We start from the raw sequence: 18831 nt of genomic DNA on the forward strand, positions 1-18831 counted from the left end.
CGCGAATGTCGTAAGACAATGCGAAACGGAGGCGACGGAGACATCGGGACGACGACGAGCACGTCGCCGAGGACGTCCTAGAGGAGAGGAGGATCCATCGTCTTTCTATTTCGGGCACGCGTCTCTCGATGACGTCACGCGGACGGAAATATCATGCGGTTAGGGAGGTGCAGTTCGCGCGGCCTGCCTGTTGCGCGGTCCAGGTCTCGATCTTTCCCGGACTCACGAAAAATTCTTCGATCCCGTCGCGACCCCGAAGTCATCGTCGGGAGAAACGTCGGGTACGTTGTCAGCATCGCGGTGCCGTTTGCCATTCGTTTACCGCCGTGGTCACATCTATCTTCGTGATACGTGCCACGGATCCACGGATCTCCTGCGCGCGATCCGGGAACCAATCCGGGAACCAATTCGGTTTCCAAGAGACAACGAGAAGTGGGTCGCGCCAGATTTCGCCCACACGCGGAGGTTCCCACCGCGATCACCAGGTCGATCCAGAAGCGCGTCAGTGGCGCATCGCGCACGTTCTCGAGAGGATCATCATCGAAAAATCATCTCGTGAATTATCGCGCGTAAGGCGACTACGAATTGCCGATCTACGGACGTCAGCGTCCGCGAACCGGAAGAAGAATATCGCGAGAGGTCCCTTGAAGGTGCAGCAAGATCATTCCGACTGCAGTGAGAGAGGACACTGAGTAAAAATGCCCGGCGCCGGTGGCCAGCCACCGCAGAGGACCACCTTTCGACCACCATGGGTCAAGGATGGTCCGAACCCTCTGCCCATGCCCACCGCGCCATGGACCCTCAATGCACGCAGAGATTCCAAGCCGAAGACCGAGGATGTGCCGGCATTCACTCAAGTCACTTTAAAGGTGGGTGAGAACCTTAAAAAGGTTGATTCAATATCACTTGGCGTGATTATCTTGAAGTACTTTAGCATAGGGGATTTTTTATTATCTGTTAGAGACGATGGAAGATCTTTGCGATGGAATACCGCGTGAATCGCTTTTAAAGAAAGATGCGATTTGATATTTTTATACTTTTATACTTTCGCACTGAAAAAGAAACGTTTTTGAATTCTCATAGGGTGATAAAACATTTGCAAAGATGGCGGGAGATAACTAAGACTTTCAATGTATCTTTTGTGTATTTAACCCTTTGCGGTCGCGCAATTTTCACAGTTTCGTTTCAGTTTCTGGTCCGCGCTACATTCGCAGTTTCGTACCAGCCGGTCAAAATATGCGACGCAGCTCTTATCTCTATTAGTATCAAATTACATCAATATATACACAAAGTGGATACGACTATGACACTACGAGAAATATTCTTAGAATAACTGCTGTTGCATTCGAAACGTAATATCGAGTCACATTCGACATAGGACCGCAAAGGGTAAAGTATTCTAAAGAAAACTGCTTATTATAGAATAATGCATTTTCAAAAAAGTTATGCATGATAAAAATATATTGTATTAGCAAATATTCAATCGATTTTTCTATGTTTTTATTCTTTTTCATCAAATAATATTTTACTTAACGAGTGGTAATATAATGGTATTCTTAATAGTGTTTAATTTAATGTTGATTGATACAAGATGCGGAATTGCGCGAAAATATAATGATCTCGATCTACTGCGCCATTCGACTGCGGCCAAGACGGCGGATTTATTCGCACGAACAACTCGAATCGCAGCTTTTTTCGCACGGAAATCGTGTAACACAATCCGCGTCTGTTTCCGTCGAAATCACGCATGAGTAGCTAGCGTTCTGTGCAACTTTTGCAGCCTTTTTCCATTCAGATATTGGGTTTCAAAGTCAGCGGACCTCGCTATACTGACCGTGATATTAATAGCGCCAGTGTGGGTGTCTTGCAACGAGTTAACGTGATAAACATTTTGGATGGCACGTAGTTCGATGCAAGCCATTGTATCCAAACAGTACACCTCGTGGCATCAATTTCCATTTAAATACTTAGCTCTTTATGGAGAATTTTCTTTATTCAAAAATATATTTAGAACAAACACAATAGCAATCCGAAAAATGAGAAAAATGAGGCTTGTCATATAAAACCAATATAAGTTGTCGAAACTTGATTGTCCAAATATTGAAATTTATACAGATTATAGATCACAAATATATAAACTCATTTATAGTTCATTGAAGCACTAAGTATATGCTCATTGAAGTTGTACAATTTCTGATAAGAAAGTTCAAATTATGAAATCCTCTAATACGCTCGGAATTATCAATGTTTTGTTTATTTCCCTATTTATTTTTGTTTATTTCTCTGCATTGCGTGAACGCGATTAAATTCTCGAGCAATTACTTTCGATCTCTTGGCGACGATCCATAACAGACTACGAAATTGCGCTGCCAATATACAATATGTAATTTGAGATTACACGCCGTTACATGTAACTCTCGAAATCGCGACGTGCGAAGATTTTGCGTGATTTGACGTCATATCGCGCTTAGATCATCAACGAAAAAGATTTGAATTTATATCAAATTCGTGATATAAATTCAGATTGCAAGATCTTCATTAATCGAATTATTTTCAACTAATTCACGAAATTCAAAACTAATTCGAAATATATAATATATAAATGGATATAACATAATTTTGTTATTAAATTTGCTAATTAAATTAGCAATAATGCAAAAATGAAATTCTGTGCAAATTTTAAGATACTCATTTTACTATCCTTATTTTTATTTCAATCAATCCAAAGCGCATTGATGAATAGATGATTGTTGTTGTAACAGCGAAATTAAAACGTTCTCCATAAAGTTTGCAATGTGCAAATTCAAGTGGTTCACGGTCGTTCGTCAAAGTGCTACATGCCACACGTGCTTGTCAATTACGATTTCGTTTTCTCGATGCGACGGAAATCGAGATTCGTCGTACGCGTGCTCGCATATAAGCCTCTGGGTCACGATTATTTAAAGAACACGCGTTTCTATTTCAAATGGCTTGCCAGCTGCGTCTTCCGCCAGTTTCTTAACGCGTTTATACCGCGATTTCGCTTAAACATATACGAAAACCGTGATCGCGATGCAGCACGAACATGTACAAGAACAGAGGAAAATTTTCCCCTTCGCCGAAAAGCAAAATGTTCAGCCGAACAATTTTTACGGGAGTACAAAATAATGAATCAAATGAATGAAAGTTCCCAGCGCCGATTTTCGCAAAAATAAAACATAGATTCCACGACAGCTATTTATCTCGAAAGATGGAAACTGCGCGATGATGACGATCGAAGAACGTGACACCTCGAAATTCAATGTGAATTATATTTAAAGCCGGCGAAACAAACTCCTCGAGACTTGCCAAGAAAATTCTTCGGGTTTCTCTCTTTTTCTCATCTCTTTCCTCCAGCTTAAACTGATCGAGAGAGGAGACGATTCTTTTTTTTTCTATTTTCTATCACAGCTACTTTGTGCGAAATGTGTGATAATTATTCTTCTCGATGCAACATGTTTACGAAAAATAAAGATAGCAAAGAGATTTAAAGTACTAGAAAAATCAATTTATGCCGTGTGTCATTAATACTATAACAAAACTGAAACTTTTTTTTTAAATTTTAATAGAGTGTGCCGAAACCCGCAGAACCGGCAACGCCTGCTCCAGATGCGCAACCGCGCAAACAGAGTAAAATCACGATAATACCATCGCAACCGAACAATGAAAAGGTTCCAAGTAGCCGACCGGTACCGGCGAAGCCGACGAAGCCACGCGAGAATGGACGACAAGAGCCAAATTCGAGGCCACAGCTCGAGCGACAGATTCGCATCGACAGATCTCGATCACGAGGTGACATTATACCACTCTCGAAGAGCGAGAGCACCACAGGTAAGAGCAACGGCATTCCTTCTCTTTCACATTTCTTTTCTCATAAATATCACACAGAAAAACGTGAATCTTTTCAATTATTTCAGCTCTGCATTTTTCTTTGACATAAAATGTGATTCGTAGGATCTTTGATTTATATAATAGAAAAAATTAATGTAAAAGACGTGTCCGCGACGAAAAGATCATGTATACCTGACATTAACTCAAAATTGAGAGCTGAAATAATTGCTATGAAATCTCCAGTCTGCCTCTCAGTTACTATTAAATGTAAAATAATCGACGTTTCTTTTAACGATGCTATTTTCTATTGAATTGAAAGACCATTCTTTGCATCAAGGTGCACCAACTCTATCCAAGAGCTCATCACGAGCGAACGTTCCGCCACCGCCACCCCCGCGACCGCCACCACCGCCGCCTAGCAGGACGACGATTCTCAAGGATCTACCGCCCCTGAACAACAAACAAATGCAGAAGTTGGAAACGCTAAAGTCCAGGCCAAGGAAGCGGCCGGACTGGGCTAGCATGATGAAAGAGGTCGAGAGCGGCAGGACGCTCAGGCACGTGAAATGCAACGACCGGAGCGCACCTCTCATCGAGAGGGTGAACAAAGTCACGGCCGACCCAGCAGGTGATCGTCGAACCCTCTTCGATCCTCGTCGGGTGCCCATCGGGCCAAGTCTTCCCCCTTTGTAGGAAATGTGCCCTCTTAGGAAGAGAAGTCGTCGATAATATTAGAGAGAGACTGTGCTTCGCGAAGCTTCCCCTGTACTTCCGCTTTCCTTTCGCGTGCGCTCGCGCGCGCATGTTTGTTCGGTGGAACCTCGGCGACATAGCGCAATTTAATTAGATAACGAACGGGAGTTTCGATTAACACAACAGCACGTTCCCCTACGTTCCCGTGCCGTTCGTAGCGCAAATAGCCAGCAGTATTGTTTCGTTGCTACGTCCCCCCTTTCTGTCGCCCGAAACACCCTCACACCCCCCTCGATAGGCGAGACCTGTTTATCCATTGTTAAACTGTTGGACTAATTAAACTGTTAATTGATTGCCGTTGAATTAACTGGTGTCTTCGTGTTTCTCAATGGGTTTACCGACATCCCGCCTTCCCCCTTGTTCCCTGTCACGCGAGCGAGCAGTGACCAGGGGACCTCACTGAATCGACGTTCCCCGACGGAAAATGAGAACGGATCGTTCGTCGTTCACGATTGACACGTCGTGCTCGTTAAAAATATGTGCGTCGATGCGAAGCGTTAAGTATCAATCACTTCATTTCTGATAAAGCGTCCACAAGACGCATACGTCAAGCTGAACGAAGTGTTATCCGGATCTGCGATAGACCAACCTTTTAATAAGTAAATTTCAATATAATTGAAATCAAAGTTAATTTTTACCAAACACGTTGTCCAAACACGTGCTAAATCCGTGGAACACTTCTTCACCAGAATGAGAAGAAATCAGACACGATGGAGTGGCAACATCTGCGTGCGCTTTTATTCTGATCAACTGTCTGTACCCATTAGGCAAGGCCCACTTCGTGTTTGAGTCCGAGAAGTCGAACATGCACAATCAGCTGTTGAAGCAGATCCAGCAGGGCGTGAAGCTCAAAAGCGTGAGGACCAACGATCGCTCGAAGCCGGTACTGGAGGGCCTGAGGAAATTCCGCCGGCAAATGACGATAGAAGAACAAATACAGAAGGCTGAGGAGGCGCCGGTGGACGACGCTATGCAGGACGAGATGGACGACATTGACGCTGTGAGGGATGATTTGCAGAGCACCAAGCAGATGCTCGCGATGGAATTGAGGAACAAGGAGGCTTTGGACCGAGACAACAAGCGATTACAGGTGAGAATTTTTAACAAGATTGTACAACCTATACTTGATAATTAATTTTGAACTTTACATGTTACTTTATTCATTTAATTAAATTAATTTATTTAGTTTACATTCGCACGATGCTTTGCTGAACGTTATCATGACAATTATGCGCAGGCAAGAATTTTGAATCTCGAGACAGAAGTGGAACGTATGAAGCTCCAAAAGAACGCTCAGGAAAGCAAGCAGCAAGATGAGAAACTCACGGAATCCTTGAGACAGGAGGTGCAGCAAGCGAGGAAAGACGCGGAGAAGGCTGAGACGGAATACGCAATCGCTGCTGAGGAAAGGGATAAGGCGAAGAACGAGTTAGAAGAAATGAAAAAGATGTATGCGGTGTTGGAGAGACGCATGAAAGCCGGTACGTATGCTTAAAATTGCTTATTTCGCTAAATTTCGCCAGCAATTTCTGAATTAATCGCGTTCTTGGCTAAACTTTCTCTAATTGGCTTTAGCATCGACGCTGTCTTTAAGCGAGACTTATTATTAGTTCGACGCAAACTGCATTTGTTTTTTAACATTGCGCTTTTTTCACATAATTACTAATCTATTAACTGCTCCTTGCTTCTCTTTCCTTCCGCTTACCTTCGCTTCGCTCACCAGAAGAAGAGCCTGCATCAATTGAAGCTGAACCGATAATAGAACTAGCAGAGGATTGGGAAGACGTCGGTTGGTATAATGTTACAGGAATGGCGCTAGCTGGTTGCCCAAGCGCGAAAGACGTCGCCAAAATCGCATCTCAGAAGAGTATAGACAAACAGAAGAGTATAGACAAACAGGACGTCCCCGACACGAGCGAGGAGGAAGAGGAGAGCACAGAGGAAGAAGACGAGGACGAGGATCCCAAAGCTAGCGCGGAGAAACGTGAGCAGAGGGAAATCAAGCTGCTCAACACGAAAATCAAGAATTTCAAGTGAGTACAAAGTCTCGAAGATCACAGCAAGAGGAATCATATAAATGATACGTTACAAAATAGAGAAACGAAATGTAATAAATTATTCTTGATTAGAAACAAAGCCGTGAACGCCAGGAAGGAGAGGCACGCGTTGAAGGAGCAAATCAAGCAGCAGCAAAAGCTGCTGAAGGACGAAAAGAAGAAGTACAAGCAGTTGCACAAGCAAGTGGACAAGATGGCTAAGCTGATGGCGGAAACCGACGAGGACGAAGAAGAAGAAGAGGAGGAAGAGGACGAGGAGGTAGAGGAGGAGGAGGAAGAGGAGACCGAGTCCGAGGAAGAGTCGGAATCAGAAGAATCGGAGGAGGAAGAGTCCGAGACTGACGACGAAGGGGCGCCTGCAGAAAAGCGTAAAACCAATTTGCAGGTGAGTTATGCAGTCATTGCAAACTTTGGCAACTCTCGGATTCACGTTCCGTTTTCAGAAACGCGTGAAGAAGCACGAGGGACGACTGGTGGCCCTGAAGAAGGGCAACTACCTGCTCAAGACGCAAGTGGACAGAATCAAAGACGACCTGGTGAAGCAACGGGAGGCCAGCCTCCGCCTGCAGGAGGATCTTGATTCCGTCTTGGCGGAACTAGGTTAGACCCCTGGTCCCCCCACCCCCGCATGAACGGGGGATACTTCCAACTGCTGAGATTGTATACACGTATAAATATTACTCATTGAAATATAGACAATTGTACGGTTACGAGAGAAGGATAATTACACACATCACACACATCGCACATGCACATTCGCTCGTGGGATTTCTGCGGGGAAAACCTGCAGCGTGTCGCAAAGATGTCTGTCCGCCGATTCTGTCGCACGGGGTATTTTACACGAATGCTCGAAACATATTTGTCGCAATTTCGCTTCCGTGAAATTGAATTCCAAGCGCAACAGCCTGCATCAATTAACGCTAAATGCAGTGTTCTATTTCAGCTCACTTTGCTATAACTTTGCTCATAATTAGTTTTTTAAATATCATAATTTTTCATAATTTTCATATTGCATGGAAACGACTGCATCACTTAATCATACATTATATAAACTTAATATTGCATTTAGCGTTATATATAAATTGTAAATACGAGCTGCAGGCTTTTCATTTGTCAGAGACTGATAAATTGGAAGGCCGCGCCAAGTTTCACGGAATATAAACACTTGCAATTCAAAAACATTATATAGTATCGTAATATTAAAAATGAACATTATATACGCATCGCCATCGTGCATACATACGCAAATTTCTGATTAGTCGCTTGTATACGGACATCTCTGTGCATCGCGAAATATCAGAAATATTTAAAAAGCGATCGGACGATCGTGGAACAACGTTCTTACTAGAAATACTTTTCTAAAGAGTGCTATGAATGCAATGAGTGCTTTACATTGCAACATATTTATTCAACAATGTATTTTAAATAATTCCACGTTCATTTAATGCTATTCGACGCTTCATAATTATTATTGTTACAAAGTTACGCGAACATATGACATTTCGGTATTTTATCAAAAGAAAATTTTCGATATTTCGCGATGGGAAGACTTTATCCTTCCTTCTTTTTTTTTGCTATCAAGGTGTAAAATATTTTGTAATAAATTACTATTGACCGAGCAGAGAGCCTCTCTCGTGGTAGATTATTATTAAAGCGAACGATGTCTTTGACGAAATAAATGTCTCGAATAAATAAAGAAATAAAAAGAAATCGAGATATATTCCAGCGGAGGGGAGACATTATCGTTCAATCGTCTCGATCCGATCCGCGGACTAACCATCATATCAATCGCATATTGCGTGCAGCACGCTTCACGATGTAAAATATAAAATTGCTTTCGGCTTATTGTTAGTATAATATCGAACAGTCAATAAGAGATATTACTCGGCCAAGTTGCAAAATTAACTCGATACTCACTTGAGAGTACTCTGTTTACCGAAATTTGAAACTGTGTTTCCGAGAAAGTGAATCGCGTAGAGCTACAACGGCTGAAGATGAATCGACCAATGCAGTGCAGATCGGCCAATAGTCACTAGTAACCATCCAATCACAGCCGCGACGCTAGCCTCCAGCTGCTTGAACTTAGCTGAAGATCACTAGACTAGCGCAGTGCCACTCCCTTGAAAAAGAAGTGCAGCTAAAGAGAACAAGACTAGAGTTGCCGAACAGAAATTGACAAGATGGCGATTTCGTGGAATTGATTTATGCTTTTGATTATTAATGCAACTACGAGAATCCAGATCTTTTTTTTCAGCGAAAATCAAGTTTGTCCTGCAAATTAAACCTGAAATAAAGCCTAGAAATAAAAAAATCTGAGAAAACGCATTCGTACGCTCAAACGACAGAAATTGAAACCAAATTTACGTTTTACATGTTGCACGATACTTTAATTGTGCTTATTATAAAGTAAAAAATCTCTCGCAATGTGTCTCGTTGTACCGGTTGCGTTCTTGACGTGCTTGTGCGACTTCAAGACGCAAATCTATCCTGTAAATCATATAAAAATTGCCCTGCAAAGCCTAGTTTGCAGGACGTTGCTTTACGCATCGTACCTTCGCACACTGTCATTACGTATGAATTAAAGGATGCCTTCTTTTTATTTCAGAAGGGATTTTATCCAGGCTGGATGATTCTGATTAGATTTTGAAATACACAATTGCAAGTGACAGACACGAGCCGTAACGAACATTTACACTGTTCTTCCACTGAGCAGTTCCAAATCTGTCCATCGCCACATTTCCGCGTTCTATATACAAATAGTTTCAGTAACAAAGATTTTTCGCACTCTTGTTCATGCAATTTCGAATCTCCTTTCTTTGTGAGAGAGTTATTTTTGTAACCACTCTTGATCATCTTGCTCGATTTATTTCTTCTCCTCAAATTTATTGTCGTTAATGTTAACTTCCATCGTTTAGAGATATTCAAATTCCTTTATTTTCTCTTTCTTTTCTTTCCATGTCTACTCTATTTTATCGAACTTACATTTTCTCTGAACCTCATTACTCCTGTTCATTTACATTACATTAATTTATTCATTTACAATACATTAATTATTATTAAACAGGAATGTTGTAAATAGATAATGAAGTTTTAATGGATTATTTAATAAAGCTTTCTTGCTTTTGCTAGAAGTTATAAAAATACCAGAAGAAAATCAACGCAATTTCGAGGCGAAACGAATGTGTTACTGTTTACAAGTACTCAGAGGAAAATTTGTTAAATACATCTGACAATAAATTCGATGGTAGAAGACACACTGCGTTATACTTGTTACTAATATTAAATCGTTCGACTGAATATAATATTATTGCAGGAATTGCATGTTAGCGGGAGAAAATTGGCTGTCTTTTAAAAATCAAAATTATATTTGAGAATTAGAGATCACACTATTGTTCTTCGTGGTTATATGTATTGTACAATGTATTACAGCGTGGCAATTTCATACTTATCCTAAATTCCGCTGAAAGAAGTTCGAATTATGTAAAAAAAGGAAATCGCATCTTTCATTCATATAGTGATCACTTCGTCGATACTGAACGGAAGCGAAAACATAGCGCTCATATAGTTATCGTAACATCTAATACAATAATACAAATACGATACGTATAATCGCAATCAAGTCGTTTTATTCAACAAATTAGAACATGAGCAGAATGAACAATGTCACAAGATGCACAATGGCACTTGTGTGAGTCGATATCATTTAAATTGTTCTTATCACTTTAGCGTCTTCTCATAAAATCGCGCGCGAGACACTTGAAACGGAGGAAAAGATAGGCGGGAAGGAGAACAGATGATTGCGAATTCTGCATTTACATTTAAAAAGCAAATATGTACACGAAACGTCGTCCTACAGATGCAGCTCGGATCGAAATAATATGACAAAATTCGAAACGAACACGTGCTCTCCTCGTGTAAAGAACGCCGAACTTGACTACGTTGACGTCATTGGGACCAACAAAGTTTGGCTCGATTGAACGTTTGAAACTAGTTCAATGCATATAACGATGTTTTAAACAAGAGTTGTCAATCTAGCCGCTTTCTTCCCATTGTTACGTTACGAATTGATTAATTGTGTGTATTACTTGACGCGCGCGCATCTATCGGTAAACATATATATATTTAGACGGCTTCCTCGCTCTTCAAGTTATCGTTTCCTCGGCGAATGTCTCGGCTGAGATACATCCTCGAATCTTTTCCCCGTGAAATAAACACATATTTCCAGGTGTCCTCTAATACCGGCTTTCACAACCCATACGAAAAATACTGTTTCCCGGAAAACTGATCCGACAGAGTTCCTACATGTCACTATCTTTTGTACACTTACCGCTTCCTCCCTGCTCTTGAATGATGAATATGACTTGTCTTTGCAATCTAATTCCAAGACGATTAAGAAAGGAAATATAAGACATTGATTTCTTTTCGTGAGGTATGTGCACGCGTGTGTATGCGTGTGCGTGTCCAATTATGAAAAAGATAATGATCAAGTTTCTCTTTACTTCCTTGCAAAGCTAATCATTGATTCGTTAATGAAAGATTGAACTGAAAATTGAACACGAAACGATCGACAAAAATAAATTATTAATATTCAGCTTGATACGTTGCTGAGAATCAACAGTGATACATTTTAATTTATAAATACATACAATTGTTCACAATGGATAAACAGAAGTAAAGAGAATTATAGAAATTACGAAGGAACCGTTCTCGCCAAGACCGCAATTGGCCTCGTCTCTACAAAAGTAAGTGATCCGAATAGAAATTCTATGCTAATCAGGTCCTTCCGGTTGCATCGTGATCGACGCACATTGCGACGATGCTTATAGACTCTCTCGTGGAAAATAAATAATCCTAAGACCGCGCAATATGACGTTTGCAATCATGTGTCCAACTGTTTCCAAACGGTTTCTACACTGCAAATCTACCCCCCCCCCCCCAAGTGTGTAATAATCACGCACGCTTCTATGTGCAAAGCTACATATAATATGTGTAATTTGACTTTCTGTATATAAAAATTACACATTTCGTCGCATAAAAAGTAAATTTACAAATTCAAATGTTTAATTTAACACGTTTCGCTATACAATACGGTACATAGTACAAAGTGTGTAAAAAATGAAGGAAGGAGGAGTAATTCTTAAATGTGTGTAATTTGCTACGTAAGCGTGTCTAAGAAGCACACTTAGCTGTACACGATAAGAGGTAAAACGTGCGGTAGAGTAACACACACATGTTACCGCGCAAAAGGAGCCACGCGACTTTACACACGCGAGTGTAGTAAAAATAACACACTTTAGATTTGCAGTGTACGCGACGATAACCGGATTGCACTGAACAATAAAGTCGCGCTACCTCACGTGTCGATGAACTCGGTTTTCACCTTCTTCTCCTCCACCAGCTTAACGTCCTTCACGTGCAGGTTGTGCTCGCTCTTGGCGGCGAACTTGATGATGGCCTGAGTCGACACCTGAGTCGTGTGTCGTAGATCCAGGCATTTCAGCGTCTTACACTTGGTCAGGTGGTCGAGGGTGGTCTCGGTGAGCAGCTTGCAATTGGACAGATTCAGCGACGTCAGATTCGCGAGGGATGCCAGGTGCGCGATGCCGGCGTCCGTGAGTCGGCCGTGCGAAGAGATATCCAGGGTCTCGAGGTCCGGCAGATACTGAACTATGTACTTCACTCCGCCGTCCGAGATGTCGCACCCGGCAACAGACAGATTCTTCAGGTGCTTGAGTCGTGACGTCTTATCGATCAGGCCGGGCCTCGAATCGGTCGGCGACTCCAGGATCTCCTGCAGGGAATTGTCGTTCAGCGAGATGACGTAGCTGAGGTTCAACGTCAGCAGCGGCGGGCAGCTGCAGCTTCTCAGAGCACGGATGCCGGCCCACGAGCAGCCCTCGAGAGACAAGCTTCGTAACTGCGGCAGTCTGCTCAACAGCCAGGCTAATTGCATCTTATTGATGTCGCTCCAGTCCAGCACGAGTTTCTCGGGTTGTCGTCGTACAATTGCGGTCAGGTGCACCGACTTGATATTGAAGTGCGATAGGTCGATCTTCTTCCAGAGACTGGGGTCTATGCTGTATCTCGCCCAGGTGCGGCAGACCAAGGTGCAATTAATCAGATCCTTCATGCCGAGGTATCGGAACACTGCGAGTACCGCAATCTTGTTGTGTACCGCATTCTGCTCACTGCCGTCACCTTCGGTGTCCTGAATGGGCGGCGGCGGCGGCGCGGGCCTGACCACCACATGCGGCCTTACCAGGGACCTACTGCTCGAGGCGATCAGTTGCATAGCCAGCTGGGTGCGCTGTTGCGTCATTCTCTGCTCACCTTCGGCTGGCTCCCCGGGCGAATCGTTCCACGCCTGAGAAGGACAGAAGAACAGACACGGGGCTTACGCAACGTACGGCGTACAATTTCAGACAACATCCCAATGGTCAATTGCATGAACTTGGAGTTTTCTTTTGACGTTACTCCGTCGAGAGCTAGCATTTTCCTACAAGAAATCGATCTTTATTTGTTTCTACAAAAATGTTCCACAAAAATTACCTCGTTGGGGTCTGGCCTGGCGCGTTTACTTGGGGTCATCGCGCGTTCGGAATCCGTGGTGACCGCTGAGGAAGCCGCGCTGGACGCCGATAACTTCCGTGAGCGCGCTTTAGGCTGCCGCGGCCGGTGATCCAAGTTCCTACCCCGCTCGCAACACTCCGGGCATTCCCAACTGTTCGGCAAGTCGTCGTTCACCGTTACCTCATCAGAGTCCAATCCTATGCACTCTGGATGCACAATATCGAAGCATACCGCACATTCCATTAGATTAGACGGTGCAACAGGAACTGGTTTACCTGTAAGTAGGTATTCGGATACTCGTGTAACTTACGCCTACTGTTCCGTGGTTAAAAGACAGTCCAGAGTCGTCCGTTGCTAGAACCCGACTAAAGGCTTATTTTCGTTACACGAAGCTGTTATTGCTATCTGCTAATCGCCGAAAACATTGGAATCTAGGCAACTGATCTTAATTTTGAATCATGCTTGAGACACTTAAAACACAAAAGTTTATATTGTACTAACTGTTTTGTTTATCATTGAATCAAACGTACGATAATATTAAAATTAATTACGAAATGATAGATTCCCATTAGACATTAAATTGTGATATATAATTATGACGTAAAGTAAAAAAACGACAAGCTTGCAAAACTGAATGTGATTAATCGTAAGCTGCACGTACCCATCAACGGTCCCGGTGGTTGACCCCAACCATCCAACTGACACACCTTACAAGAGGACGTAACAGGCAGCATAGGCCTCAGGCACTGGCGCATCAGACACGTTTGTTTTGCACGACCACTGCCGCCGAATTTCACCATATCCTGACAGTACACGCACTCGCGACAATCCTGCCTCGTGCAAGCCTCGCACTTTTTGCACCTGGTACGCCTTCTTCGTGGGAAGGCTCTTTCGGACTTCTCTTTGTGCGTGAAAGGTTTCACGTAACCTTTCCTGGTCACCCTCATGCGCTCCTGCGTAATAAAACGAACAAGAAACGAGATTAACGAATGTCGCACGAGTCTACCTTGATTTGATAGGAGGCGAGAGGATACGTACTCTGTCGACTATAGTCAAGGGAGGCGGCGGTGGTAAGACGGGATTTCCCGTGACCGCTGCCTCCGGATTATCGTGCCTGTGCTGCTCGACTAGGCAGCGGACGTCATGAATGAGAGCGACCGGATCGCGTATCAATTCCGGTACGTTCTTTTTAGTCGAGGGTAGCGAGTGGAGGTACATGACTATTGCTTTCAACCCATGTAATTCGTACGGTGTGATATGTACGTGCTGATGCTGCTGCGGCACCAGGTGCTGCCGCTGCGACTCGGAGATCTCCAAGTGGCTCCTACCCAAGAGCACGTGCACGTACCTCTCAAGGACGTACCTGCGCGAAGTGATTAATATTTTACAACATACAAATATTACTTTGCAATCTAGTGAGTTAACAGATTAACGGACAGTTACCACAACATCTCCGTGAAGAATGGGTATCGAAACTTCTGCGGCACCTTCGTGTGCTCCTCCACCTGCGCCACTTTCAACTGTTTCTCGATGCCAAAGCTATGAAGAAAATTACCGCCGAAAACTAAAGAGTCCTGAGGCGTGTAGACCGCGTGTATCCAACCGGTTGGAATGAACAGCGTCATACCGGCGGTCAAACTTATCCTGCCACATCTGTCCACCATATCACCAAAAAAAACATCTGACTGCTTGCCACTCAACACCCACTCCTGATAAAGCGTCAGGTTCTTTTCGGTGGGCGGAATCAGCCAGAAGATCTTGCCGCCGCGTAGAATGTGATACCACACACTAGTACCGCCAAAGTCGACGTGAAAGTCTGTGTAACAGCCCTTTACCGACATCAAACAATACTTCTGCACTTTTGGGTACATCATATCCTCCAGGAGGTTCGTCGATTCTACTTGGGCCTCTTTCAGGTGCCTCGGCCACACCACGTCCACCCAGTCGACCTGCCGTACCAACGCCGGCGATTGTACATAGTTCTCCAGCTTTGTGTGACTGAACTCCAGGGAAATCACGTTCAGTAAACGCTCCTTGTTGGGATCCTCGTAGTACTTCTGCCACTCCTTCATCGTCATGTCTTCATTCTTCTGAGTATTAACGTCCATAACATCCAGCACTCTTTTCGAACCTGCGAAACAACACCGTTACGTCAACATATGACGCGAGCAACGTTCTCTTTCTTAACGTAATAAATATGTAATTTTTACGAACTTACCGACGCAAGTACGAACATCGTTGATGGAGAAATTGGAGCTAGGCACTCGCAATCCTAGTCCGGACTTCTCCTTAAACAACAATGGTATCTGCAGGCCATGCTTCTGCAGAAACATCAAGTTCAGCTCCGAACCTGTCATCTCGCGGAAGAGGCCGTTGAAATTGCTCAAATCGTATCTCTCGCACTCAATTTTCTCATCGAGCTGGAAGCTCCTGCGGCCCTCGATCTCCTCGTCTCCTATCGTCCAGTCGTCCGTGTACAGCTTCCTGGTTCTCTCGCGCTGCAAGTGGAATACTATGAGACGATGAGGAACACATTAGCAGTCGTCGTCGTCGCCGACGTGTCGTTATCGTGATCGCCGCGATGCCGACGTCGGGGACGCCGATTCTTCGCGCGCGCGCTTTTTGTTTACCAATTGGCGCCTCTTCGGCAGCGGAGCGGACTCATCGGCCATTGCGGACATGCGGGTAGAAACGTATCACCGAATTCTCATCGAACGCTCGACGAAACGTCGCTGCGGCGGCGGCTAACAAGCTCGCGTCACTCGAAGCACTCGTCCCCTCGGTTTTTTTATTTACATGTCAAGCGAAACGTGCATGCGACTCGCGTACGCTCGTTCCTCGCCAGTGTATGCTCTGCCAGTGAAACAGCCACGCCATTTTATCACCGGGCCAGCGCTGCCAACTACAATACGTAACGTCGCGCGCGAGTTCCCGGATCGTACGTGTCCCGCGTCCCGCCGAAAATTTCCGAGAATTTTAGAAAGAACGCGAGACAAAGGATCGCTCTGGCAAAAGATTCTGGCGAAACGTAAGCGCGATTCAACTACGTGCTTGCAATTTATGCATCGTGCCGATACGTGCGAGAGAGTACGTATATTTGTAAATTTTAAAGATCGGCACCTCGCACTTTTCAAAATGGAAGCTCGTCGATTTGTTCTAATCTCTTTATCTTTTCCGAAATAACTTGCGAAGTAATTCGATTCCGAAATAATACGAAATCGGGGCAGTTTCCAGGAAATGTTCTTTATTCACGGCAGATTTCTCAAGTATGCGTTGTTGAGGTAAATCCTAAGCTAAAATCGCTAAAATAAAGTGTCGAATTTATTCGACACGCAAAATTTTAATCATAATTAATCATAATCATTGTGTTATGTGCATATCAATTATAGGCTGTAGTCCAATTAGCACTGCGAATGCTACAAACTTTCTACCCTTCTTTGTATTTAAGAAGAAAAAGGATAGAAAGTGTTTGTAGCATTCGCAGTGCTAACTGGACTACAGCCGTAATTACTTTGCGGTGATAAATTTTGAAAGTGCGCATGCGCAGTCAGAATACAGTTTCCCCCGCGCCAGAGTTCGATTGCGTAGTGACGGTACCTCGCTCCGCAATTTTCGCATATTTTTCCCGTCAAAAGTGAATACCGCGTGCAAAGTTGCATCGGGAGTGCCGAACAAAGTAACGGGCGAGCGTTGTGTGGTGTTAGTTGACGCGCGCGAACGTAATACGGTGCATTTTTCACCGTCGAAAGATCGAGCGAAAAAGTGAGCCGATTCCGCAACCGAGTGAAGTTGGCGCGGATGGCTTCGCAACTCCGGTAAGTCAATCCATTTGAATCCGCTTGAATTGCGAAAGGCGATGCGCGTAATATATGAATTACGGAGATGAAGTTAACAATATATAATATTAAAATCAGAAATATAATAAATAACATTTATTCGCGATTGCAAGTTTTCGACAGCACCTCAATGTTCCGAAACACCAAGTCTCAGATTCGTTCGTCGAAATGTGAGCAATTCTCGTTTTCTTTTCCGCTTTTAAGCGCTATTTTGGCCACTAAACGGGCCGAATTTTGCAGCGCATAAATACCAGCTGCAACGTGATCGTAAAATGTTCGATCTGGACATAGAAGGATAGTAATCTATCCTTTAATCGGTGTTTAATTGCTGTTGTAAATTATTCAAGAATTTCCGCAAATTAGTAAAGTGCATAAGTAGTTAGTGCGCCCGGTTTTGGGCAGATGTCGCCGCGCTCGTCGCGATTGCGTCGGTCATGTGCATGGATATCTGTGTGATGTGTCTGAGCATCGACTCGGCCAACGTGCAAAATTAAAGTATGGCGACCACCATGGACGTCGACGATGACGAGTGTGATTTGCCGACCTCCAGCAGTGGAAAAGGCGAGAAGAAGCGTTTCGAGGTGAAGAAGGTAAGTGGAAAACACGCAAGTAAATCGCGTATCATTGTTGGTTACGTTTGGCGACTGCGTCGCCAAATATAACCAATACTGCGACGTACGACTCTTTTAGCCCTACTTGGCTTTGTCATCACGCTTGCATTGTTATATTGTCAATCTGAATTTGGTGATTACATTTGTTTCAGTGGAACGCGGTGGCATTATGGGCCTGGGGTGAGAATCCGATGTAGTATTTGAGCTCGCAGAATCTGCAACTATGGATTACATGCGTGTATACATCCAGTACTAAAGCGTAAGGTGTGGCTAATATATTATTATCTTTTAGATATCGTAGTGGATAATTGCGCTATCTGCCGTAACCACATTATGGACCTCTGCATCGAGTGCCAGGCAAACCAGGCATCTGCCACCAGTGAGGAATGCACAGTGGCCTGGGGAGTATGCAACGTAAGTGCTCGATACTTTGAGCATAACCACTGTAAATCTTTTTCAATCGTATCATGTATCTTTTCTTCTCTAGCACGCCTTTCACTTTCACTGCATCTCACGTTGGCTAAAAACACGACAGGTTTGCCCATTGGACAATCGCGAGTGGGAATTTCAGAAGTAAGTATCTCTTTGTGTCCGAAATGTAAACTCCTTGTGATCCTAACAGATTCCTATCATATAGATTTTACTGAATAGCTCATTCTTGATGGAACTAAGTCTAAAGGGAATATGAGTGCATGTCTTTAATAAATAATCAATAATCAATAAATATACATCTGATTTTTGTGTTAATTTCTGGATATTCATATATGTGTATTGACAATCTCGTTATCATTAATTATTCTTACAGATATGGTCATTAATGTATTCCATTGTGCGCACCAAGTACAGTTACAAGCAGTTATTTTGGCTACAATTGTTCACCAATCTTTAAGTATACCAGAAGGTTATTTCTTCACGTAATGAGAATACAATTGCCACAATCTTCAAAAATTTACTTCAGAGTACAGAAATACTTGAATAGAGAAATACAGAATACTTGAATAATTAAAACTTAAAATTATAGTTGCTAAATATATCCTGTGTTATATATATATGTAACTTATAAGTCATAAATTTTATAATAAAGGCATTATAAAATACTTTGATTTATATGTATTATCTTAATCTTCTTCAACGATAAATCTTCTAATTTTTGAA

General features: G+C 43.2%; 3 protein-coding genes across 4 annotated transcripts; 2 read left to right on the plus strand and 1 right to left on the minus strand.

The window, feature by feature from the left end:
* The first annotated feature begins 223 nt into the window (after positions 1–223).
* Positions 224–7369, plus strand: LOC105284271 (DNA ligase 1). Of its 2 annotated transcripts, none has more exons than XM_011347642.3 (8): positions 224–869; positions 3588–3849; positions 4187–4477; positions 5370–5692; positions 5840–6083; positions 6410–6635; positions 6732–7044; positions 7103–7369. In XM_011347642.3, exons 1-8 carry the CDS (start codon positions 699–701, stop codon positions 7262–7264), a joined length of 1992 nt encoding a protein of 663 aa, XP_011345944.1. In that variant the 5' UTR covers positions 224–698; the 3' UTR covers positions 7265–7369. The 2 variants fall into 2 exon arrangements, with proteins under 2 accessions (XP_011345944.1, XP_011345945.1); XM_011347643.3 differs by having other exon boundaries at positions 226–869; positions 5945–6083.
* Positions 7370–10005: 2636 nt separating this feature from the next.
* LOC105284273 (jmjC domain-containing histone demethylation protein 1) lies at positions 10006–16118 on the minus strand. Its single transcript, XM_011347644.3, has 7 exons — positions 15860–16118; positions 15448–15727; positions 14673–15360; positions 14268–14592; positions 13891–14182; positions 13209–13504; positions 10006–13023 (listed from the first exon to the last, which is right to left on the minus strand). The coding sequence occupies exons 1-7, from the start codon at positions 15908–15910 to the stop codon at positions 12013–12015; spliced, it is 2943 nt and encodes a 980-aa protein (XP_011345946.1). The 5' UTR covers positions 15911–16118; the 3' UTR covers positions 10006–12012.
* Positions 16119–17507: 1389 nt separating this feature from the next.
* On the plus strand, positions 17508–18773 carry LOC105284276 (RING-box protein 1A). The gene is made up of 5 exons (XM_011347645.3): positions 17508–17655; positions 17829–17856; positions 17969–18090; positions 18164–18249; positions 18482–18773. The coding sequence occupies exons 1-5, from the start codon at positions 17563–17565 to the stop codon at positions 18492–18494; spliced, it is 342 nt and encodes a 113-aa protein (XP_011345947.1). The 5' UTR covers positions 17508–17562; the 3' UTR covers positions 18495–18773.
* Positions 18774–18831: the final 58 nt, after the last annotated feature.

The sequence above is a fragment of the Ooceraea biroi genome, chromosome 12 (assembly GCF_003672135.1).
Source record: "Ooceraea biroi isolate clonal line C1 chromosome 12, Obir_v5.4, whole genome shotgun sequence".
Lineage (NCBI taxonomy): Eukaryota > Metazoa > Arthropoda > Insecta > Hymenoptera > Formicidae > Ooceraea > Ooceraea biroi.

Coding starts and splice junctions, on each gene's coding strand:
- LOC105284271 (XM_011347642.3), top strand. CDS start 699: ATGCCCGGCGCCGGTGGCCAGCCACCGCAGAGGACCACCTTTCGACCA. Junction 4,478..5,369: donor AGTCACGGCCGACCCAGCAG/GTGATCGTCGAA, acceptor TGTACCCATTAG/GCAAGGCCCACTTCGTGTTT. Junction 6,636..6,731: donor ACGAAAATCAAGAATTTCAA/GTGAGTACAAAG, acceptor ATTCTTGATTAG/AAACAAAGCCGTGAACGCCA.
- LOC105284276 (XM_011347645.3), top strand. CDS start 17,563: ATGGCGACCACCATGGACGTCGACGATGACGAGTGTGATTTGCCGACC. Junction 17,656..17,828: donor AGCGTTTCGAGGTGAAGAAG/GTAAGTGGAAAA, acceptor CATTTGTTTCAG/TGGAACGCGGTGGCATTATG. Junction 17,857..17,968: donor GGTGGCATTATGGGCCTGGG/GTGAGAATCCGA, acceptor ATTATCTTTTAG/ATATCGTAGTGGATAATTGC.
- LOC105284273 (XM_011347644.3), bottom strand. CDS start 15,910: ATGTCCGCAATGGCCGATGAGTCCGCTCCGCTGCCGAAGAGGCGCCAA. Junction 14,183..14,267: donor CCTTGACTATAGTCGACAGA/GTACGTATCCTC, acceptor TTTATTACGCAG/GAGCGCATGAGGGTGACCAG. Junction 13,505..13,890: donor ACCACCGGGACCGTTGATGG/GTACGTGCAGCT, acceptor ACCTACTTACAG/GTAAACCAGTTCCTGTTGCA.